The sequence below is a fragment of the Onychostoma macrolepis genome, chromosome 06 (genome assembly GCF_012432095.1).
Source record: "Onychostoma macrolepis isolate SWU-2019 chromosome 06, ASM1243209v1, whole genome shotgun sequence".
Classification (NCBI taxonomy): Eukaryota; Metazoa; Chordata; class Actinopteri; order Cypriniformes; family Cyprinidae; genus Onychostoma; species Onychostoma macrolepis.
In genome coordinates, this window is record NC_081160.1 from 17,731,092 (window position 1) to 17,757,199 (window position 26,108).

The following is a 26,108-nucleotide window of genomic DNA, read 5'->3' on the forward strand; positions in this document are numbered from 1 at the left end:
CATGGCACTGGACACAGGGAGTGGTGTTCAAACAGTGCCTGGAGGTAAAAGCAGGGATGAATCACACATGCTCACATTACATGTCTCTTCATTACTTTAAAATATTAAAGAACAGGACATTTTGAATGATTATTTAAAAAATAGAGACAAAAGGGTACTGAGGATTAAAAAAAAAGATAGAGAAGTGATTTTACTTACCGGGAATGAAGGAGGAAGAATGATTTGTTTAGGTGAACAGCTTAATGTTCCTACTGCTATGAGAGCCTTTACAGGGATGGTCAGTATCTGAAATAGACACAGATAAACTGAAGGCCTGGAAAGCATTGCTCATTTGTTTCCATTGTGGTGTTAAAAATATGCCACTTTCATAGGTATGTAAATGGGTCTGTGTGGTAACACTGTCACTGATTTATAAATGAAAACATTCTATTTGTTTTGTTTTTTTACATACTCCCATATATCCACATGCACATATATACATTTATCAATGGTGTTACTGATTTCAAGTGCCCAGGTTCACAGATCTCCCTTCTTGAGCACCAGCTCTGGCACAACAACCAGCATCATTTTTGTGGAAAAGAGGTAACCGAGTGTTTTCTGGATGAAACACATACCTCATAGTCTGTTGTAATATGTACGGCTCCATCATATATTCCCTCTAGAGCTTTTGCCACCAAAGTGACTTTAAACGCTGCGTAGTAGCCTGAGGCTAAAATGACCTGTGAGGAAACAGACATGAAATACGGAGTTATGAACACCTACATGTTCTGTAGCCATCCCGCTTTTCCTAAACAAATGCCCATACATACTCCAGTGTAAGTTCATTGTTAATTATACAAAAGACAGTGGTCTAACTGAAACATTTCTATGCGAACTGGCCCACTCGGTTTACACTGCCTTCCTTTGGGTCTTTGAAAAATGTCTAAAATAATGTCTTTGCTTGCAGTAACCCAAAACCTCAAATCTTGCAACACTTCTGCAATTTTACCACAAGTACGGACATGCAAAGATTCCACCGGAAGTCCTATGACTGCCTGCAGATATAATACAATCTGTACAATCTGAGATAGCCATGTATGGAGTTATATTTCCAATCTTTAAATTCTGCAACATTTTCACAGACATAAAGATCCTAAAAAGTTTATAATACATAACAGTTTCATAAAATAAAACTTTATCAATGTTTATTGTAGGAGAGTATGTCATCTCAGTTCTTTATTTTGCATGAAATTTCAACATTACTCAGCGTCCCCTATTTTGTATGTGGATTATAAATACTTATATTTATTATGAGATACGGTTATTATTCTAAGTTAATGGATATTCCAGCATAAAGACAAGCTGTGCCCGGTGTAATGCTGTCCAAATTACTCTTTTATGCCATATACAGGTGCTGGTCATATAATTAGAATATCATCAAAAAGTTTATTTATTTCACTAATTCCATTCAAAAAGTGAAACTTTAACATTATATTCATTCATTACACACAGACTGATATATGTCAAATGTTTATTTCTTTTAATTTTGATGATTAGAGCTTACAGCTCATGAAAGTCAAAAATCAGTATCTCAAAATATTAGAATATTACTTAAAACCAATACAAAGAAAGGATTTTTAGAAATCTTGGCCAACTGAAAAGTATGAAAATGAAAAGTATGAGCATGTACAGCACTCAATACTTAGTTGGGGCTCCTTTTGCCTGAATTACTGCAGCAATGCGGCGTGGCATGGAGTCGATCAGTCTGTGGCACTGCTCAGGTGTTATGAGAGCCCAGGTTGCTCTGATAGTGGCCTTCAGCTCATCTGCATTGTTGAGTCTGGTGTCTCTCATCTTCCTCTTGACAATACCCCATAGATTCTCTATGGGGTTCAGGTCAGGCGAGTTTGCTGGCCAATCAAGCACAGTAACACTATGGTCATTGAACCAGCTTTTGGTACCTTTGGCAGTGTGGGCAGGTGCCAAGTCCTGCTGGAAAATGAAATCAGGATCTCCATAAAGCTTGTCAACAGAAGGAAGCATGAAGTGCTCTAAGATTTCCTGGTAGATGGCTGCGTTGACTGTGGACTTCAGAAAACACAGTGAACCAACACCAGCAGATGACATGGCAGCCCAAATCATCACTGACTGTGGAAACTTCACACTGGACTTCAAGCAACATGGATTCTGTGCCTCTCCACTCTTCCTCCAGATTCTGGGACCTTGATTTCCAAATGAAATGTAAAATTTACTTTCATCTGAAAAGAGGACTTTCTCCACAGCCCAGGTAAGACGCTTCTGATGTTGTCTCTGGTTCAGAAGTGGCTTGGTAGCCCTTTTCCTGAAGACGTCTGAGCGTGGTGACTCTTGATGCACTGACTCCAGCTTCAGTTCTCTCCTTGTGAAGTTCTCCGAAGTGTTTGAATCGGCTTTGCTTGACTGTATTCTCAAGCTTGCGGTCATCCCTGTTGCTTGTGCACCTTTTCCTACCCAAATTCTTCCTTCCAGTCAACTTTGCATTTAATATGCTTTGATACAGCACTCTGTAAACAGCCACACCTTTCAGTAATGACCTTCTGTGACTTACACTCTTTGTGGAGGGTGTCAATGTTGGTCTTCTGGATCATTGCCAAGTCAGCAGTCTTCTCCATTATTGTGGTTTCAAAGAACAAGAGATACCCAGAATTTATACTGTAAGGATGGTCATTTAATCAAACTCAAATGTAAATATTCTAATATTTTGAGATACTGATTTTTGACTTTCATGAGCTGTAAGCTCTAATCATCAAAATTAAAAGAAATAAACATTTGAAATATATCAGTCTGTGTGTAATGAATGAATATGATATACAAGTTTCACCTTTTGAATGGAATTAGCTAAATAAATGAACTTTTTGATGATATTCTAATTATATGACCAGCACCTGTATACGTTTTGGTAACAGACAGTAAAGGAGTGGTAAAGATGCTCTTACGGTTTTGTACTGGGCGGCTGATGTGTTCTGGAGCTCTTGTGTTCTGCTCAGTGCTATACTTCGGTTCCCTCTTTCTGTGTTAAGCAACTCCATTGACAGACTGTCTCCTGTCACCAACCATGACTTTATCTCCAACTGTAAGGACAGAGAAATCTCTATAATGTATATAATCTGTATGATTCTCTATCATTTATTTATAGAAAAAAAGCCATATCTACATCATTGCACACTCCAGTAATGTCTCAAAAGCTTAAACAGAACTTCTATTTTTATCCAAATGACAAAAAGTCACACTGTACTGAACATGATGACCTCGTACCTCAATTGGGTTGCTGTTGACCACCACAAACACTAAACTGCTGGTATCTGTAGCACTAAGAACACCAAAGTCTAGGATGTGCTCTCGAAGACAGGGAGGAAGAACAACGGGCTGTTGAGTAAGAAAGCAAAGACAAATCATGGCCAATTAATCTCTAAAAGGATACAAATAAATTTCACAATGTCTAAAATTCATAATTGGGTTATATTAGTGACATTTTGTCACGTGTAGGCTGTTTCTAACATACCTCCAAGAAGCCTGTGTAGGCCCTGACTGGGAGGTGGAATTTAGAAGCATTAGTGATGAGGAGAATGTTGCTGTCGATGTGGATGGAGGGTCGCACTGGTCGAAACAGAAGGGAGAAAATATAGCGGGACTCATGGGGAGGGATAAGAACTGGTGTGCTGAAATTACGCACCTGTTAAAAAAAAAAAACAATATTTTAATTCAACACTATAAAGAAGTTTTCTGCTGACAAAAATGTGATTACCCGCATCCAGAGGCTAGAAAAAAATTGCTTACATTGAACATAGTCTTGGCTTCTTCTGGAAGTGACACATTGTGGATTCGTATGGCAAAGTTGAAAGTATTGGTGAGGTAGATGGGCCTGTCCACTGGATCTACAGGACTGTCTCTGATGTGGAACAGGGTGGCTGTGTGGTCGAAGCCCAGGTACCTGGAAAAAGTGTGCATAAATACATTGTGAGCTAGTTACAAAACTGTATAGACACTGGTGAACTGGTGAAGAAATCTTACCCTTCTAAAACCTCAGCTTGGTAAGGGATTTCAAGTTTTGAGTAACTTTTCTCTTTTGCCTTCACTGTTATTTTTCCAGAAAACTGGTCTGATCTTCTTGCTTTTGAAGCTGGAATGTAAAAAACCAACAAACACCATGAACATTTCTGTAATTATATCTGTAAACAAACATTGTTCCATGTAAAACAATAACTACTGATGTCTTAAAATAAATCAAGGGCTTCGGTAACATTGTAAACAGACTCCAATTGCTTTGATGTCACCAGACCAAGTTATTACTAGGTCTACATAGAATATGGACTTTTTTGCACTAATCAACATGCACATGATTATTACAGAAACGTTATGAACTTTTGACTTATTTATAAAAACCTGATTTACTAACTATCAAATCACTACAGAGAGGTGTGTGATGGGATAATCTATATAAGAGGTCAAAGGTGACAGTACTTACCATCAAAACTAATACTTGCAACTTTGGTATATCGGCTCTCTCCAGCTTTTAGTGTAATTTGCTTGAACTCAACTGTGACCGCTTCATTTGACGGAGTTGGCCTAACACTCTATACAACACAAAACACAACGAGCATTACGAGTGATATTTTATTCACTGGTTAAATCAAAAACCATACCAGATTTACACTACCATTTAAAAGTTTGGGAAAGTAAGATGTTTTTGGGAAATATTTCACAATATTACTATTTATACTGTCTTTTTCAAATTTTATCAAAACACAGCCTCTGAAAAACTTAACAACTGCAAAATGTTTAACGATAAAGTAGCCATGTGAATAAGACACAAATTACCATGATTGATACATCTTTTGCTCCTGAATTTAACAGATGCAAATTCAGTTGTTTTGGTCGATCTGTAAAGTTGAAAGGACACAGTGATTCGTTACTTTTTTCCACAGTATCAGTATCCTGCAAACAATTTAGTTTTTTCTACCAAACTACCATCAAATGAAGTGGGGGGGGAAAGCACACCTTGCGATCGAAGCGTACCAAAGTCCAGCATCTCTGTGGAGGAGTATATACCAGGTGCTGGGAAAATGCACAAACCATGAGTCAGTGCTAAAGAATATTGATCAAATGTTATCAAGAAAGGTTACTTTAACTGACCTGTGGTGACTTCAACCTCTACAGGGAGGATGATAAACTCGTCCTCATTGGACGCGTTTGTTTTAATTCTGATGAAGGCTGTGTGGTTGTCAGCGTCTCGAGAAGAGAAGCTGGCTCTCATCACACCCTTCGTCTCGAATGGAGCGATCTCCTATGGAACACAAAAAATATTTTGCATATGAGAATAATAAATTCTACCACAACAGTGATTTACAATAACAACCACACTGAAGTGTGAATAAAGTTACGCTAACCCATAATTTTTTGGTGCCACCCTGCTGTCCAGTAGGCAGCTCTAAATGTAGATCTCCTCCACTGGTGTACATTTCTACAACCTAAAACCATAAAAACATGTGAAGATGATGCAGACACGTTTATTATTTAGCCGAACAGCCAAAATGGCCCACTGGTAAAAGAAAATATGATATAATAGGAGCACTATTCTGAGCTGAGGAGTTTTACGCGTACCTGCAGTGGTTCACTGTGAGGGTTGAAGATGCTTATGAGTGGAGAGAAGCTGCTATTTACTGGAACTCTGGCCCCTACAAAGGGCCTGAGTCTGTAGGGATTGGGGATGCCCACACCAAACACCTAAAATCAAACAAGCATTCAAAAGCCTTTTAGGATCATTGCATTAATAGTTGTACACCAAACACAGAACAAGCATTTATAAGTGCATGAAATGTACCTGGTATGTAAACACTCCATGATGCGATGTGTTAATAAATAAGGTATTTTCTACATTCCCTACTACTCGAGCTAGAAACACCACATCAAATGAGGTGTTGCCTCCAGGTGGGATTATCTGTAAATAAATGATGGAATAGGTTACATTTATGCAAGATTACATACATCACTCCATACATATAACTCACTTTGTCAGTCTGTTACAAGTGCATAAACAATAATGTAAATATAAAATAAAAATATAAAATTTGTAAAAAAAAAAAAAAAAAAAAATCAATAAAAAATAATAATATATATCAGGTATGTGATCAGCCCACAGCCCACAAGCCACGCCCCCAGTACTTATTATTAAAAATATATATTTTAGTACATTAAAGTAAATATCTTATATTGTAATAACACATACTATTGTCCTGTAAAAAATAAAAAGCAGCATTTAATAAAGTACTAATAAAGTACTATAATATATTATAGTAAAGTATACAGAATTGTTATTATTATTAAAGTACCTGCCAAAAGTTTGGAAACATAATTATTAATGATTTTGAAATAAATATCTTCTGCTCATCAAGGCTGAATTTATTTGATCAAAATATTTTAATATAAAATGTAATGTTATTCCTGTGATGCAAAGCAGAATTTTCTTCATCATTACTCCAGTTTTGATCTTTTAGAAATCATTACAATTTATTTGACTCTCAAGAAACATTTCTGATTATTATCAATGTTAAAAACTATTTTGCTGCTTCGTATTTTGTGTGGAAATGGTGGTACACTTTATTTTTCAGGACTTTTTGATAAATATAAAGTTTAATGAACAGCATTTATTTGCATTTATCAAATATATTAATTAAATTTGTCAATGCATTTATTAAATAGAAATCGTTTTAAATGTCTTCACTCACTTTTTATCAAATTTCATGCATGATGAATAAAATTATAAATTTTGTCTCTCTTTTTTTTTTTTTTTTTTTTTAATCTTATACAAATGTTTGAGTGGTATCATTGTTTCCAGCACTAGCAATTTCAAATTCTCACCGCCATTCATAAAAAGTCACCGGGTCGAGTAACACGCTTCAGCACTGAATCTATTCACGTTTTGAATCATCTGAACGCTTGTAATTGTACTGCAGATGGCACCGCGAGCTCGTGCAGCGCTCTCAGGACCATTCTGTCCATGATGTTTTAGAAAACAAATCTTTTCAGTTTATTTAGGTAATAGCTTAAGGCCATTTGTGCGATTTCAATCAAAAAAGAAAAAACTCGGATCTATGCGAATCACATGGGTCGTCCTCAGAGGTCAGAAAATACAGAAATCCGTATAATAATCGTATCCCTGATATATATATATATATATATATATATATATATATATATATATATATATATATATATATATATATATATATATATATATATATATATATATATATATATATATATATATATATATATATAAGCAATTATTTCAAACAAATAATTTAAGTAATTTAAAATACAAAATAGGCACATTATTTTTATGTTTATATTCCTTACATGAATCTAAACATAAAGGTGACGTTTTTAGCTCTGAACGTGGCTGAAGTGGATGATGCTAAAAAAATGCTTTGGACCCAGTTTACGCTTGTTTTTAGCATCATCCCATTTCAAATGTATCACCCAAAATGGATTTTAAAACGGGTTGTAACCTTGGGTACCTAAGAGTACACTGAGTTTACGACGGCTGATGTCGAGTCTGGTTAGCCACAAGCCATTAGCCAGGGCAGAGAGGAGCTGATTTATGCAGGTGTCAGGAACAGGTGGGATGTGTTTAATTTATAACCGCCTAGAGTGAGAGCACACACACACACACTAAAAGCTTTAATTAGAAGTTTCAGTGAGGCCAACGTCCTGCTGTTTTACTGACGTGAATGTGTGTAAGGGTGATGGTCAGTGACTCCCTCCACACATCAAAAATATACAAAACAAGGAGGTTTCTTCACTGAGGTCTTCATCAAATGAGCTTTGGTGTGAGCTCAGACATTTATTTATGTCATCTCTCATGCCAAACAAGATGATGAGGTTTTACCACACACATCCAGCAGCTGGCACACAAGCTAAAACTGTCTTTTGTTCTAGGTTTGAACAGGAAGTCACAACTGTCTCAGTACTTTGTAGGTCAAAAGTTGAGTCTTTCTGTGATAAATACACTACAATTCAAAAGTTTGGGGTCAGGATTTTTTTTATGTTTATGAAACTTGCTCACCAGGGCTGCATTTATTTGATCAAAAACACTGTAAAAATAATTCTGTGAAATATGAAATAAATGCTGAAAAACAATACAGCAGCCATTCCGCCAGTATTCAGTGTTTCATGATGCTTCATAAATCATTCTAATATGCTAATTTAATGTTAAAAATATTTATTATCAATGTGGAATACAATTGTGCTGCTTAATGTGTTTTTGAAAACTATTATAATTTTTTTCTGAATTGTTGAATAGTTCATACGAACAGTATTCATTTGAAAGTTTTTTTACATTAATTTTTTTTAACAATTTAATGTACCTCTGCACAATAAAAAAAAAAAATGATTTTTTAATCATACTTACCCTATTCTGAAAAAAGGATGCATGAAAATGTGATGTTGTTGCTGATATTGATATTAAACTTATTTCTTCTGAACTTGGATTGTGCAAGTAAACTTTTTCCATTTTTGGCATTCCAACTGGTCTATGGATAGAGACAAAAAAATATTTAGCATCCAGGAAAAGGACAGAATGGTATGTGACATTAAGTTGTGGAGTTGAACAAAGCTTTACCCTTGAAATTGTCTGTATGTGTTAAATTAAAACACAATCAGGCTAACTAAAAATAAATAAATCTATTCAGCATCTGAGGTGGCTCGTTCCCATTTATCACTCTATACGCAAGTATAAATAAGAAAGTACATACAAGTATAATAAGTACTAAAAACAATCAAAATTTGTTAAAAATCTAATTCTCTCTCAATCAAAAATATAGAAAAGACTTGTGTTAAACAGTCAGATATACTGTTTACTGAACATGCTATCAGCATGAGATTAAAGTACAAGATATGAATGAGCAAATTTATCTGAGGTTCTACTGCATGCTGCTAGTGAGAGAGATTGGCCTGATCAAGGCTGTGCAATGATTCTATAGGAAGTTAAAGAGGAGTGAAGTAAGAGTTATCTGGTAGAACACCGGCAAAAAATCTCATACGCCCATTATTTGTGAGGGCAATATATAAAGCTTGTTTTACAACTCCACACACTGATAGTGCATTCCAAAATGCATAAATGACAACTATGTAGGGCACATAGAAGGGAAAACAAAGCTCTCAAGAATAACTTCTTCAAAACTTTGAAACAGACATTTCACAGTGGGTTCACCCTTGTTTATGGGTGCCTTTCTTCATTTATATTTTAGACCAAAACAGCAAAGTTTCTTTAAGTGATATAAACCACAGACTTCATTTTATTTATAAATCGAACACCGCTATTATACAAACCCATTAGAAATCCCCAAGTGAACCCTTGTGTAAAAAAGCTCATTCTCTTCCGAACTACAAATTTAAAGGCTTTATAGAGCATAGGAATGATCACTTGTGAAAACGATGCTTATTGAGTCAGAAGCTGTTGAGAACACCTGACCTGCTGGCTGCACAGGGAGTGAGCTAATAAAACTAATGCATCTAATGAGGCAGGGATGGGTGTTGGCACTCAGCTTCTTTAAATGACACATACTAAAGTACATGCAAAACTACATAAAACAACAGTGCAATAACACAACTACATTCAAGTGCACAAAAAATATCTTAATACTTCTGTAGAAAACCATCCAGCGATTCTTAGAATAGCTCATCTTATGAAAATGTTGTAATCGGTGTACAGTATTATATATTGCTTGTTATATATAGCTCTAATACGAAGCTATTGAGGAACTTAGTAAAAAAAAAAGTTTTCCTTCATTCAGTTGAAACTAGAAAAGTGATACTAAGCCCACAGGAAAACTGCAGATTAAATCTATTATATTACATTATTATATTATAACAGTGTACTATAATATATTATTTTTATTTACACTTGTATGCTGTAAGTGTTGTGACGAGTCTTTTTAATTTCCAAATTACAGTTTATATGCATAATAATTAGAAAAATTACGTAAAAATTAGGGGGGAAAATGTGTTTTAGATGTTTCAATTTCATGTGATACTGTAGGACAGAGCTGTCACTGCTTTAAATGTCAAACCTACCCAGTGAGAGTTGACTTACTGTTCATGAAAGTCCAACATTGGAGGCTCAAAGCGTATGGGTCTGCTGTTCCCCCGCTGAGAGGATGCACTGCAAGAGAAAGAAGATATACCGTAAATGAGGGGGAGACGGTGAGAGACACTATTTCTTGGAAGCTAATGTGCTTTTTTTCTCTTCCCCCAAAAACACACCATAACATGGCCTGTCGAGGATCAAATGATGCCTCTCTATTTTTCTTCAGGCAAAAAGAAAGATACACCCACACTTACACATACACAGTAACAAACAGGCTTTGTCTGGCATGGAAGCATCAGGTTTACACCAAACATTAAAAGTTCAGGTGTAACATGCTTCCTGGGCAAGCCTTTGACTCAGAGTTGGATCAAACACCATTCACACATACATTTTCTGAGAGTCTGAAGTCTATAATACCACTCCCCTCCCCATTGTACCATATTTCATTAAATGCTACCCTCCTCGTATATCGGCAAGATATTGCAGTTGGCAGACTAAATAATGAAATGATCCTATGATAAATGATATGGTCCCTCAGGTCAGATATCAGGGTGATTTTAGGGTGTAACCAACAAATGTGGCCTAAGGTATTGTCATCGTTTTGAACAGATAACAGGCATAAATTGGTGTTCTATGAAAAGTGTTTTAGCATGCAGTTGCAAACTCATTTCAAAAATAGCTTAAGCATGAATTGTTGATTTTGTCATTTCAAATATCATGGAAAAAGTGACAGGGAGGCTGAAGTGTTTTAGGGTGTATTCACACCGGTCTTGTTTGGTTCGACTGAATCAAACTCAAGTGTGTTTTCCACCTTGTTGCGGATCTTTTTGGCAGGTGTGAATACACCAATCGCACTCGGGTGCGGTCCAAATGAACTCTGGTAAGCTTGAATGGATGAACCTATGAATGGATGACCTTAGCACATGTGTGGTTTTGTTTACAATTTAAATACATACAAAAGTAGCCTGTCAAAATACCCGTCTTGCCAAGCAACTTTGTAGATTTAACAATGATTCATCTATATTTAATTTATACAGTGGAGTACATATGCACCGATCGACCAGACATTTTATGTTCTATTTCAGACTATCTTCTGTTCTGTGCTTGCACACAAACTGCACTGCAATCATTTTCCAAAATGCCATTTGTGTGGAAATATTACGCTATTATTATAATTAGTCTGTAAACGGCCGTGGAAGTGGCTGTTTTCAGAAAAGTTTACATTTATTTTCATCTTGCCTCCGTATAACGCATTTAAATTAGTGTTAATATGCACAGTGTTGCTGTGTTTAACAGTGGTAACCAAGGAAATGCTGTATTATTGCTGTTAAGCGCCACCTGCTGTCAGAGAGTGAAATTGCATCTCAGCCCATCTGCTGTTTCGTGCAATGTTTTATGCAGCATAATTTCACAATGCTAAAGTCAGACCATTCTGTTTTTGCTTCAGATTCTGAAATTATATAGTCTAATATAAATCAAAGATTGCGTATTTTTGTTTTGACTGATTCATCATTAAAATGCAGTGGTTGCCTCTAATCTCAAATGGCTATGAAAAATAAAGGTGCAGAGTGAAGAATATGCTATTGATAGAAAATGTTATTTTATGTGATTTTTCAATTTCTGTACCTGAACATCTAAAAATCTAAAGCGTCATTTAATTTCTATCTTTGTTCTATAAGCCTATATTTAATTGTGCTAGTACTTGTAATTTGTTCATGTGTTCTTATTTACTGGCGGTTCACTTGTCTTTAATAGTGTTTGAACTATGTTTGAATATTTTCAATTCAATTCAATTTATTTCTAGAGCACGTTTAAATTCCACCTTTGTTGGCCAAAGTGCTGTACAAAGTAAGGTAAAATACAGTAAGGATAAAAACAGATAAACAGGTACACATTACGAAGAATTAAAAGCACAAGAAAAAAGATGCGTTTTTAACCTAGATTTGAATTCGGCTAAAGTGGAGGCAGTTCGGACAGATAATGGCAGGCTATTCCATAGCTTAGGACCAGCTACTGCGAAGGCTCTGTCGCCCCTGCGTTGCAGGCGAGACCATGGTATTCGCAGAAGATGGCCATCTTGGGATCTAAGTGACCTAGCCAGGTTGTAGATGGAGAGTAAGTCGGAGAGATACCGCGGAGCTAAGTTGTTAAGAGATTTATAGACAAATAATAGAATTTTGTAGTCGATTCAATATTGGACTGGTAGCCAATGCAGTGTGCATAAAATTGGTGTGATATGGTCTCGTTTGCGACTTCCTGTGAGTTGACGGGCAGCCACATTTTGGACCATTTGAAGGCGAGAAATGGAAGAGAGGGGTAACCCAACATACAAAGAATTACAGTAGTCGAGACTAGTGTTGTCAAAAGACCCGGTACTTCGGTACCAAGTCGGTATTAAAAAAATTAAAATGTCACGGTACCAGGTTTTTTTTAAGTACTGGTGGTACCGAGTACCCAGTCAACCTGGTTCTTGACGCGTACGGCCCTATGATTTCCGCGATGCAGAAAACGCGGACAGAATCTCGGAATCCAGTAATAAAAACGGAATTTACAGTTTAACACGGCGTGTCACGGAATTTGTCAAAGTTTGGATGAATTAATCAAAAGTAGGTCATTACACTTAAATCAAATCGCGACATGGACTAGTATCTGTAAATATTAAGCCGCAAAAGTCGATTCAGATATTTTACCGTTTCATTTGAGTAAAACCAGCGTCATATCATATAGCTACACACAGAAATGTAAAGGCATTTTATCTTAAAGACATTGTGCCAGAAATATATTACTATTATTTAGTAGAATGTATGTGATACTATTACTACTGTTGAAAAAAAAAAAAAAAAACACGCAATATTTCTTCCATATTTTTATTTTAATAGTGTTTAAAAATGTGTTTAAATTTAATTAAAAGACAAATTAAATTTGGGTGAAACTTACTGTTTTTCATACATGTATTACTTGCGGAAAAACTTGAAACGCAATTTAAAGAAGTATAAAGAATGGCATTGATTTTTGTACATTTTATTTTTGTTTGAATGAATGAATGAATGAATTCATTGACTTTATTATTAAAAATAGTGTGTTTTTTAATTAGCATGTGGTACCGAAAACCGTGGATTTTCACTGGTATCAGTACCAAATACTGAAATTTTGGTACCGTGACAACACTAGTCGAGACGTGTGGAAATAAACGCGTGGATAGCAGTTTCAAAACCTGTAGCTAACCGACGAATATGATAAAAACTGGTACTAACTATTGCATTAATTTGTTTGTCTAATTTGAGACTTATCAAGGCAGAAACCAAGATCCTTGACATCTGAGGTACAATATGGAGTAAGTGCGCCAAGGTCAATGGGTTTTCCACCTGAGTATATATTTATTTATAGCTAGTGGTTTTTGCTGTGGTATCAAAACTGAAATCAAGAACTGTAAAATTTCATTGGTATATAAAATATTGGTGTCATATAAGCTTACTTATTGGAATATAAGATAACATAGATCAAAAACAATGATAACAGCAACCATTTTATTTTTTGTGGCAGGGCCAGTGAAAATGTTGGCAGGGCAAGTAAAAATATGAACCACTGGCCCGATCAGTAGAAACAATCCTTAATGTTGAGCCCTGCTTCACATACATATACAAACAGAAACTTAAAGGGCTCCACAGCAACTTGTCAAATTAAATGTTCAGTATAACTTGAAGAAACCATGGCAGAAATATTACTTAATATAATAATAGTACTATAATACTACTACTAATGATACAATTATTATTAAAACATTATTTTCAAAGGAATATTTACCAGAAAAGTCAATTAATTAGAGATGTTTTTGATTATTAATATTTAATTAAACCATTAAAATGGAATCAAGGAAATTCATGGAAAACAGAACTTGGTAAAAATAAAACTTTTAATAAAATACTGTTTAAAATGCAAGTTTCATAATTTCAATTAATTAGACATGCTTTTTGATTGTGTTGTCAAAAGACCTTGTACTTCGTCACCAAGTCTGTACTAAAAAAAATAAAAACGTCACGGTACCAGGTTTCTTTTAGTACCGGTGGTACCGAGTACCCGGTCAACCCGGTTCCTGCTGCGCTATCTGAAAGGTGCGCAGATGCGCTCTTTTCATAAAAGCACTGAGACATGGCGACCTCAGGCGAAGGAGGAAACACAACAAAACACTTTAAAGACCGACACACGGATCAAATGAAAGAGTCCAAGCAGGCAAGTTTCTATTTAATATTTAGATCTTCTGTTATGATTATTATTCCATATTTCTGTCAGAAAAGCAGATCTGGTCTTTTTTAACATAACAGTTGTTATTCTTGGCTGGATAACTCTAGCAGGTTTTGAAAGCCCTTTAAAATTATATATGTACACATTTTGGATTAAATGAAAGTACGGTCAAATTTTATCTCCTGTATAGACTTTACAATAAGATACCATTCATTGACATGACTTCATATTATTATCGAACATCAACTTACACTGAGTGAACAATATATTTTTACATAATTAATGTTTTTGAATGTTATTTAATTAAAACACTTGATCATTCATGTTTGTTCATTAAATAATTTTAATAGATTGAACTTTTGATTTTATGTATTAGTAAATTTCGAAATTAACCCCAAGAGGAATAATTGCTATTGTTTATTGATAGGTCATGTTATCAAACAAATGGAATCTTATTGTAAAGTGTTTTTAATACTACAGTTTCCTTCTATTTGATATACACTTGTCTTAAAATATATGTAATCTTATCTAAATTTATCATAAAAGTCAAAGTTTCTTATTTACTGAAATGTTATATTTTATATTTTGGCTTTTGTCATTAAACTAATGTTGCATTTGGTCAGACTCAGCCTATTTCTTTACTTAAGTATATTATATTTTCCTTTTACAGCTGCAGGCTGAGGAAGATCATGACACCACAGCAAACCCTAAAACAGACAACAGTTTACAGTTGTTTTTCAGCAGCAGTAGAAATATAACAAACATTTGGGTGAAACTTGTTTAACTTTTTTTTCATACTTTTATTACTTATGGAAAAACTTGAAATTTTTTTAAATAAGCATAAATAATGCCGTTGATTTTTGTACAGTTTATTTTTGTTTAACTTTATTAATAAAAATAATGTTTTTTTAAATTAGCATGTTTTTGTGTTTTGCTTTGGTACCGAAATTGGTACCGAGAACTGTGGATTTTCATTGGTATTGGTACCGAATACTGAAATTTTGGTACCGTGACAACACTACTTTTTGATTAATAAAATTTAATTTAACCATTAAAGTTAGAAGAATTAAAACTGAAAACGGAATTTAGAGAAAAATAAAATGGATTTTATAGGTGTTGGCTGATTTTATGGGAGTACTATATATATATATATATATATATTTTTTTTTTTTTTTTTTTTTTTTTCCTGATTTGATGATGAATATTACCACTTATTATTTAATTATTGATTGAAACAATAACAGATAATTAAATGGATAATGGATAGTATAATTTAACATACACCAATATTATAACAAATTACTGTTACAATATTATCTTTTTTTTTTTTTTTTTATGTGTAGACAGACAACAGACTCAACACTTTGATTTGAGTGCAACTCTACAATAGATCCATTCCATCACACTCACTCCATTGGCAGTATAACTAATGTTTTTCATAAGCCCTATTCGGACGGGACTAGTTTTCTAAACTACGTTTGAGTTTCGATTCTTATCACCTGACGTCTGCGATTTTCATGTACCAATTCGGACGGGACTAACATCTCTGTGTTTATTACAGAGGTGGGAGGGTCTGTTTTGTACATCTGGGCGTTTCAGGGGTCACACGCTCTGTATGCGCGCATTGCGTGTCATTCGGATTGATTACCATTAGTATAACAGTTTTACTACAAATACCATGGTGAAGTACAGCAAAACCATGTTAATGTGTGGTTGCTTTAGTTTTACTTTAGTTATTTATTTGTAGTAAACCCGTGTTTAATTTTCATAAAGGTGCATATGTAAATTAAAACATTATGTAATTGAGAGCAGAAATGAACGCGAGTAATGTTACCTGACGCAGATATTACAATAGCCAGTTTACATGATCTGACTCTTGATTTTATTATTGTTTTTAATTTAAATTTATTTACTTATTTTTTCCTTGCCGGGAGGCAAATATATCAAACATGAGCGTGGTAAGAGCGTCTACGGTAATTCACATTGGCCAAAACACACAAGGAAAGGCATTGTGAAAAAAAATCTCACCGGCAATCACAGACATCGCATTCGGACGGGATTAGTTTTCTCAGAGGATCACTGAGTTTGCTGAAAAACAGTAGGTAATTTGCTCTGGAATTATTACAGAGGTTGTGTGAGAAAAACACAGACATGGCAGATTCGGACGGGATTAAAATCACCAAGTACGTCTGTGAAACACACATTTCTCTAACGACCCCCTGTAAAACTAGTCCCGTCCGAATAGGGCTATAGAGGGGTAACATTTTAAAACAGTTTGACTCATACTAGGACCAAACATCTGCACGAGGCAAAGATTACATTAAACCACTAAAATAAACTCTCAAAAAGTGTCAGAGTGACAGACAAATTAGTCATGCCGCTTGACTAAAGACATTGTCTCATAGGAGCAAGACTGGATTAACAGCAGAAAGTGGCACATCAAGTAGCACAGCAATGTGTTCAAGAGAAATAAAGCCAGTATCTTGTGAATCTCTCTACTGCAGCTTAAGGATAACACAAACACTGTTATGAACTAATCTGGATGATTTTAAAGCCTGACTCAAACAGTGTCAGCATGACCTCTGGCGACACAGTTTAGCTAAAATGAACTAGAAGAGAGCTAAAGTGTGAGTTAACCACACCAACAGCAGATTAACTTGCCATTTTAAGGAGCCATAAAACATGTCAGTGTGTCATGCAATGTTTTAGTGGGGTGTGATCAGATACAGTTAATGCCTTGTGATCAAATATAAAAAAAAGTGCCAAGGCATTAACTAGCCTAACTGGTCTGGTGGCACAAACCGAATAAAAAAGGCTGCAACAAAGTCCCTAACACAGCTAAAATAGTGTCAACCACTTCCCAACTGCAGTATGTGTGGTGATGTGCTTTAAAAAAAAAAAAAACTGAAGAGTTGCAATAAAAACACCACTATCAGTAGACACAAAGTTCAATACTAGGTCTGAAAAAACAACAGAAAATCTGTCTATCCATCAGAAAAAGAGGAAACACTCGAAATCTATTAGCACTAGATCACAAAGCTATACATTTTTGTAATAAAAATACACTAAACAGCGTTTGCTTGCTTCCTCATTTTCTCACTTGTGCTACACTTGGCCATGCATGCTAAGCTGTATGCAACATGCTGATGGTGTCGACTAAGGGTGTGTCCTCCTGCAGCTGAGATGACGAGTCAATGCAGACAATCGGCCAATTAAATCCAGCCACCGCTAGTATATGCAGATAAGTAGGCTGGCCAATCCCTCAAGCTGGAAAGCTTTGACTGGTTGAGCAAATTAATAGGCCACCTGGTACCAAAAAAAGTTGATCTACTGGAATTAGTTCAAAACAAGTCTGAAATAACTTTAACTTATAAAAAGAAATGTGCAAATCAAAATTCCTCTGGTCTTTTAAGAGAATAATAACTTTTCCATCTCTGACTCATTGCTTTCATACGAGTTCCTCTGCTTACAAACTTAAAAGACAGTGTTGCGTAACTTCATAAACTCGCTATGAGAGGTGTTAGGATTGAAGATAATTGCCTAATTTACCACTTATCCAAAGAGTAAAAATCACTGCTGAAGTACTTAAAATGCCACAGCAAAGACACACTGCTCATGCATTCATCCACTGATTCATTAATTCTCTTCGAATGCCAATGACTGCCAAGAGTATCTGAATCAGATTAAATCATTTGAAATGCGAAATGACAACTTGTGATGCTTGTATTTTTTGCTCATTTGTTGTTCCTTGAGAACAGGAAAAGTTTAGGAGGGAATATTTAGTTCACATATCTCGTTAAGTACTGAACAAATGTTTCTTGGACAATCTAATATAAACCACATGCTGACTCTGGCCAAGCACGCACAAAACGATGCATGCAGAAAATCTCTGGGTGTATGAAAGTTTAAACCTTACCTTTTTTGACGATATGAGCTAAGATCAATATCAGACTCTGTCTGTAAGAAGAAATGAAATGAAATTAGCCTTTAAAAGTTAGTAGTACTAACATGCAGAACATCTAAAGCAGAAAGAGCAGGTTATAATGACAGACGGTTTAGGTCAAACACATCTAACCAAACTGTTAAAGTCTATCCTTTGGACAAGGATCTTGCTATATCTATGGGCTTCTGTTTGAGTAAACTGAGTTTGTGTTAGACTGTCAGAAGACGGTCTTAGAGATGTTCTCACTGAGGTTCACTTTTGTAGGCCTAAAATAAGATGGAAACAGCCGGATGGGGAGTACAGTCTAGTCTATTTATAAACCTCAACATTTCAACAAAAGTCCAAACTGACATGTTCACAAAACCACTAAGATCATAGAGTTCAGAGTCCCATTCAAAGGGACGATTACACCTATGCTTTAAAAAAACGGCTTAGATATTTTCTATTATTTGAGAATAGTTTATTGGGCAATTAAAGGCTGTCACACCTTTTTAAAGCCTAATCAACCATAAATAGTACTGCAAAGAATGACACATACAGTACTAGAAAAGATAAAGAAGCCTTTACAGAGACTTATTAAAATATATGAATTGATAAAGCCTTTAAAGCTGTTGCAAAACCTCGCATTAACCTTGTACCTTAAACTTAATTTAAATAATTGTTTTATGTGTAAATAATTGTTTCCTACAGAAAGGGAAGAACAATGTTCCACCCTCAACATGCCTGCCTATACACAAAATGATACTATTATAATAATTAGTTTATTTTAAAAAAATAAATTATACTGATTATACTGATATAAGAATCATAACCCTTACAGACACAGAAAGTAAGACTAGACAAAGTTCAGTACGTTTTGAGTACTGAACAGTTCAGTAAGTTACCCAGATGCTAAATGAATAACTGCTCCCACAGATTTAACAAGATCATTTAGGCCTAAGATCTCATAAGATCATCAGTTTGTTCATCAGACGGAATCAAATGCTTTGCTTTGTATGTTTACGTATTCAGACGAAGAAAAAAGATGATGTGCTACATCTCATCACACTCTACAATTTCGGTAGCAGAGCATGTACTATATAACTTACATAAAATTAAGGTAATTAATAGTAATATTACTATTAAAATATGAAATTGAACAACTGTGGTAAGAACTTTTTTTAATTGAACTCTTTTCTGTGGATTGTCTCACTACCTTTCAAATAAAGGAATCCAGTATCATCCACTAATAGTGACAACAGTAATTTTTTCATCATTTATTGACAACATCAAGCTTTGTGGTATTTAGTGTAGTCACAGCTCATCCAAAAATGGTGTTTGAGGAATTTCATATGGCCTTGACACTGCAATGCAAGCTTCATGCTATCAGCCATCAGAGTCACAAAAATGTACCTGCAAGAGGCCTCCTTCCCCAAAGTGTAGTACCTCCAGGATGTTGTCTGACTGTATGAAAGCTGTAGACAGAAACAGAAAATTCCCATGAGGTTTGGATATCTGCAAACAATGCCATGCAGGTTGATGATTAGAGTTCCCAGTGTGTGTAAGAGGCTCTCTGGGAGTGTATCAGATTTGGACACAATTACTCATCAGACAACACAAAGGACTGAAGAGACAGGGAATCATTACCGTCATTTTGCGATCATTCACTGTCTGGATTTGTCTCGAGTGAGCTCTTAATTGAGGACTTTGAAGAAACGTATAGTTTTACTGTCTCATGCATTTCGGTGTTAGAGAAGCTATAGTTGCCACGGCTTCCTGGAAGACGTTTTTGAGGCCAGGAAACAGCAAAAAAGCAAGCAAATCAGAAATGGAAATGTCAGAAATGGATGTGGTCAACATGAAGTTTACCTCAATCTGATTTCAGATGTTTTTATAATGGTTTTTTAATCGCTTTATCAATGTAAAATCAATATCCTTCAAACAGGAAACCACTGATGACAGTCAATGCACAAGTATGGGCACAAAATATACATAAGTCAACCATAAACGCGTGCAGGGACATCCATACTGTCACCTAATGAATTTTTTCGTGCGCCTATACTAACACATAACATCAGAAGCCCTTTGAGTAGAAGCAGATTTTTTACAGATTAACAGATGGCTAATGGCAAGTCCTCCCAGAGCTGCTAAGTTCTCATATTCGGCTTCACAGTATACTTGCAGTGCTATTATTAGTCTGCAGTTCTGTAACTCTAGTGAAGTTTATAGTGATAGAGGCCAGTCACGCTCCCTCGTATACACTTTCAGAGGTACACAAAACACACATCACTTTCCACACCACTTCATGTTACATCATATAATTAACTTAGAGAGGTGCAGAGTCCATTTCATCAACAAACATTAATTAAATCTTGAGTTGAGTGTCAACTGGACCAATTCCCATCATTTTTTTTTATTTGGGCAAGACGGAATCAACCAATAACTGTGGGCTGCATAAATGCAATACCCCTGTTTTTGAGACCGAAAAAGTCTCAAAAACAGGAAGAGTTGCAATATACATCAGCATTGCCGATAACTATATATCGAGATAACTATATATTTCTGGAACAATGGGTTATCGTAACGATATATAACAAAAATTCGTAACGATAGTGTGGTCAAGTCCGTTGCCAAGTATAGGTCTCTGTGAAACAAAAAGAAGGAATTTCCCAATTGTTATTTCAGTTACTATCCAGTCAAAAAAAAAGTACAGAAGCCCTAAGAGGCCATGCATTATTATTTCTATTTTTTTTCTTTCTTGCTTTTCTCATAAGAAATCAAGAAATAAAAAAATAATGCTGCAAGGTTTTTGGAATTCCGTAAAACTGTGAAAAACTGTGATCCGCAACACTGCCCAAATGTATACGCAAAGAAATTTTTATTCTCGCTGTAGTATTGTTGCTGCCGCCGGCACTATGTCCTGGAGATGCTGTTTCGTTGTGAAAGTGAAACTACTTTGTTTTGGCTTCCAAAAGAGGACACAACTAGAAATCAGTGGTTAAGTTGTATTTTCAACACTGTTCCAGAACAGTTCAACCCAAATAGTCGAGTGTGTGCACCGGATTTTAACGGAGGACTATTTCCTGAACCTGGGAGTAGCCTAGCTGGGCTCAAAAACTGTTTCTATAAAGTGGGGCAATTCCAACTTTGCAAGGACAGTCTGGCGATTCTGACTCACAGACTGCAAGTACGTTTTCTTATTTAAAGAATTTGCCACTGACTATTCAAACGCGAGTTTTGAGCTGTGTAGAGTAGTGCTTTTTGTTTATCGTTTCTCCGACCACAAATGCAGACATGGTAATGCTAACGTAAAAAGACAGTACAAGTCATTATAATCAGCAATTATGTCCTCACTGGATGCAACAAATGGCTCGCTTATAATGGATTTTATTGTTTTTGTGTCGTCACAATACGGTAAGGGGTGTAACATTTCCGTCTCACGCTTGAGGTATTCGGCCAAATCACAACACACTGAATAGCTGGCCAATCAGAGCACACCTCGCTTCTCAGAACGATGAGCTTTGTAAAAATCGGCGTGTTTCAGAAAGGCAGGGCATAGAGGAGCAACAATAATGTACAGTATGTGGAAAACAATGTGTTTTTTAACCTTAAACTGCATAAACACATTGCATTACACCAAATACACAAAATAATAAACATTCTTTTTAGCAACGTCATATGACCCCTTTAAAAGCATCTTTATACATAAGAGATACCTTACCACATTTACACGAAACTTCTCTTAAAAAAGCCACAGATACAAGAGGATTCATTTAAAGTAACGCACAAAACCACCTGCAAAGAGGTTTAAAACTTTCTAAACATCCAAGATCTGACCAGCATCTATATTACAATATTACAAATGCCTACACTCGAAGAGCTTGTATAGTGAAATTTCATGGAAATTCGAGTTCTTAAAACTTAGGCTTGGTCAAACAATACCACATCATTTAATAGGATACTAAACAAATGCAGCGAAAGCTTGTGTTCCTTTCAACTAAGGTGGCTTCTACACACACGTTTTAAATTCCAACATTTAATCATTTTGCAGACGCTTTTATCCAAAGCGACTTACAATTGGGGAATACAAAGCGATTCATCTTGAAAAGGCAATCAGACAGAGGAAGTGCTCGCAACACCAAGTCTATAAATAAAGAGAAAGAAAGTTTTTTTTTTTTTTTTTGAAGTCAAGTAGTGTCAAAAGACAATCATGGATATTGTATTGTGAGGAATGCATTTCAGACCCTTCACTGGCTTTGTAGAGAACCAGTGGGAGGGAGCCATATGCTGCTGAATGAGTAAAAACAACATGTTACTCCGGAAACTCACTCTTGCTCATGTACACACACCTTGATGGATTCCTTAAAGCTAAACACAGACATACCTATAGTCAACTGTAGTTGAGGCTATCGCATGAGACACTGACTACTCAATCCCAGAAGCACTGGAACGAAACCATTTGTTTAAACGTTGGGAGTCATGCTCAACTATAGACCTTAATGCTGAGTGAGATCTAGGCCTTGAAGAACTAGAACACTATGTGCTCTTGCACACATGAACAGAATTATGCAACAGCAATTGAGCATCTCTCGATCAAGCATCAACCATTTCCCTTCTCATCTCTCAGGCATCTGTTGAGCAGACAGATCTTGGAAAAGAGAAATATATTTCTCACATTTTGATTTTCAACTTTAAATAAGTGCTGACCTCTGAACACAAAATCTGCTACTACAACTGCTGTAACTGCTGAACCATATGTCACGATAAGATATGAAGTCAACCAGAAAGTAAAAATGAATAAAGAAAATGATCATTTAAATCAGCAAGGTTGTAGTTTTTTTTTTTTATATTATCAAATATAAAAATATATTTTTATATTTGATAATAGTATATAATGCATTTGGGATATTCATTGTTGTTGCAATCACAGCAACTTAATAACTTCCTAAATACACACATGCTTGTCATTGCTAATTTTCTAGTCAGTGCTTTACTGACATGCCTAGTGTGAGGTCATTGATAACTGAATTCTTGTCTTATTGGAAGAAGGAACCAAGAGATTAAAAACATTCCTGCTTGACTTAAAAGAAGAAGAAAAAAAACACACACTCTATGTGCTCAGTGAGTCCCTCCAGTCAATAACTGGGTTGACACAGTAAATGAAATAGTGGTGCATTCATTTCGAGGGAAGAGTGAGAACACTTAACATCTCACACGTGCTTCCCAAAGAGCAGTAACCCATCTGCTCAAGCCTCTGTGTGGTCTCTTTGTAGCTATTAGGTCCATTTAGTACTTTCTAAGAAAAAGAAGTGAGAAATAGGTTTATTACTCTGTCATTTGGCAAAGACCATTATAAGTATTTCTCATTTACAACAAAACACTGAACTTACAATTGCAAGATCTGATAACTGACTTTGTAAGAAATGGATATCATTCGACCCAAAAGCTTTAGATTTTTGACTTCATCAAAATGCATCATTTCTGACAACAAACAACATAAGAAACTCTCACAACGGGGCAAACACACATCTAAGCCCTAAAATCACCATTGGATTGCCCCACTGTCCAGGCGAAAGAGGCAGTGTAATCCAGGGATTATGGAAAAGAGAAACATGCTGTCTCTGAAGGGCAAAGATCACACACCTTCACTGATCTACAGCCCTCAAGCATTTAGAGCGTGGTGTGTCCTAACTAATGTGACTACCTACACATGACACAAGTAGTGATAAAAAGTCATCGGCCAGGCTTGATTAATTGCTGCCTCTGTGTTTTCTCTCAGTGAAATCTCCCAACAATCTTGTCAATGGATGAATCTTCCTTATAAAGCCAAAACGCAGTATCTATTCCAACACTAGAACTGAGGAAAAGGGCTTAAATGTTTTTTTTAACTGTTTTGATACAAAGTTTCCCACAGTGCATAGTTGAGGAAAAACCTCTCACAGAACAGAGGACAGCCCAAGAGACTGATTTCAACAAAATGTGTAACACAGCGTTTTAACATTTTTTACATACTGTGCTTCAGTCAAAATATTCTACAGACATTGACGTTGGTCACAGAAAAGCCCACATTGTTCAACCAACGACAACTGATATGTAAAGGGTTGCTTCACCCAAAAATAAAAATTGTGTAATCATTTACTCACCCTCATGTTACCCCGTATAACTTATAATTTTTTCTGGAAACGTCTCAGTGTTTTTGTTCATACAATGGAATTTAATAGTCACCAAAACTGTTTGATTACCAAGATTCTTCAAAATATCTTCTTTTGTGTTCACACAAAACATGAGGGTGAGTAAATGATGACAGATTTTCATTTTTGGGAGAAGTAACCCTTTAATTGTCTGTTGGCATTGAGAGTAATTTTAATACAGGTAATAAACTAGTCAAGAAATAGTCAAAAATAAACAAGCACTGGATTTATTAGGTCATCAAGCAGTTGATATCTGGATTATGCCATAGCACCCTGTCTATTTCATTTGTAAACACAACCAAGTGTTCTGCACTTTGATAAGACTTTTTACAGTGTCATGTCTGAGAACCTCAAAATTTTATTCAATAAGCTAAATCCCTCAAATGCAATCAGACAACAATTTCTATATAACACACTGCTTAGTGCTTAACAACTAATTACTCCCAGTGACATACAACACTACTGTATTTAACTGTGCTTGAGCAACACGAAGAAATATAGTAAAAACTTGCATGAACTTGCAGTATGCAGTCACCACCTCCTCCTCCCTCTCCAACTTGACATGTCACTGACAGACTGGGCCTCAGAAACAAAACTCTCACATTAACACTTTACTTTCAACCTTCCGCTCTTTTACCACTTGACATTGCTTTAATATGATGTTTCGAGGTCTGAAACATTATGAACGTTATTTTCATAGAGAAAAACTTGTGCTAAACCGGCATTCATTAGCCAAAACAATCCCAAGACATGAACTAGTCACCAGTGGAGAGTGAACATAATCATTAAACGAGTTATTACAAAGGCGATAACCTCTCCTGACTGGGTTTGAGTTTTTAACACATTATCCATTGTTTTGTTTTTAGGAGTAAAAGTAACTTCAGCCAGGTTTAAGGTGTTCGCTAATGTAATATGACTAAGCCTGTTAGCTTCAATACTCAAGCTAAACTAATATCTCTGAGCAATATTATCCAGCAGCTTTACGTCAAGAAAATAAAAACGGCAAGAGCGGCCACATGTCATCTAACCTAGCTAGACATGTGACTTCAATATTATGGATAAGGCTTGACTAAATATTTATTTTGCTCGCTGACGCGCTAAGGCTCGAAGCTAACAGTCATTAGCTTGCAGTGAAGCCGCGGTATGTATACAGCCATACAGACTCACGAAAACCAGCTACAACACACAACACGCTTCAAGAGGTTACCTTGTTTATTCGCCTGTGCCACGTGAATAAATGCAATAAATAAAAGGCGTAGAAGTCCAACACATGATGATTTTGTTCGTGTTGGATGTGGGGAACTCTGTGTTGTGTCCTTGCTCGCCATCCTGCTGCTGCTGTTTCTCTAACGTTAGCTGTGCGAGCTCATATAAACAGCGCTCACTAGTCACTCAGGAGAGACACACAGTGGATTTGACAGACACTACATTCTGGGCACTCGGTGCAATACTGCAGTTGTGCTAAAGAAAATTAAGTTTTGAAAATAATCCTTGTACACAACGATGTACACTCACATGAAGTATAAGACTTACAATATATTGTTTTACATGTAGAATTAATAATAACAATAAACGTTTTAATTAATTTAATTTAACCTAAATTATTATTATTATTATTATTATTAAATTACACGTTTTATTTTAATAC

At 35.7% G+C, this 26,108-nt stretch overlaps 1 protein-coding gene across 1 annotated transcript in view; it reads right to left on the reverse strand.

Moving 5' to 3' along the window:
- The window catches only part of tmem131 (transmembrane protein 131), a 37,867-nt gene extending 12,028 nt beyond the window's left edge, over nucleotides 1–25,839 (reverse strand). Inside the window, 19 exon segments of the mRNA XM_058779017.1 lie at nucleotides 199–285; nucleotides 615–719; nucleotides 2,955–3,089; nucleotides 3,274–3,384; nucleotides 3,521–3,691; nucleotides 3,796–3,949; nucleotides 4,030–4,138; nucleotides 4,484–4,592; nucleotides 4,837–4,898; nucleotides 5,017–5,073; nucleotides 5,152–5,302; nucleotides 5,406–5,486; nucleotides 5,620–5,742; nucleotides 5,840–5,956; nucleotides 8,429–8,549; nucleotides 10,112–10,180; nucleotides 18,264–18,304; nucleotides 19,683–19,744; nucleotides 25,668–25,839. Coding sequence (XP_058635000.1) covers nucleotides 199–285; nucleotides 615–719; nucleotides 2,955–3,089; nucleotides 3,274–3,384; nucleotides 3,521–3,691; nucleotides 3,796–3,949; nucleotides 4,030–4,138; nucleotides 4,484–4,592; nucleotides 4,837–4,898; nucleotides 5,017–5,073; nucleotides 5,152–5,302; nucleotides 5,406–5,486; nucleotides 5,620–5,742; nucleotides 5,840–5,956; nucleotides 8,429–8,549; nucleotides 10,112–10,180; nucleotides 18,264–18,304; nucleotides 19,683–19,744; nucleotides 25,668–25,788 — 1,986 coding nt within the window. The 5' untranslated portion in view covers nucleotides 25,789–25,839.
- Between the last annotated feature and the right edge of the window lie 269 nt (nucleotides 25,840–26,108).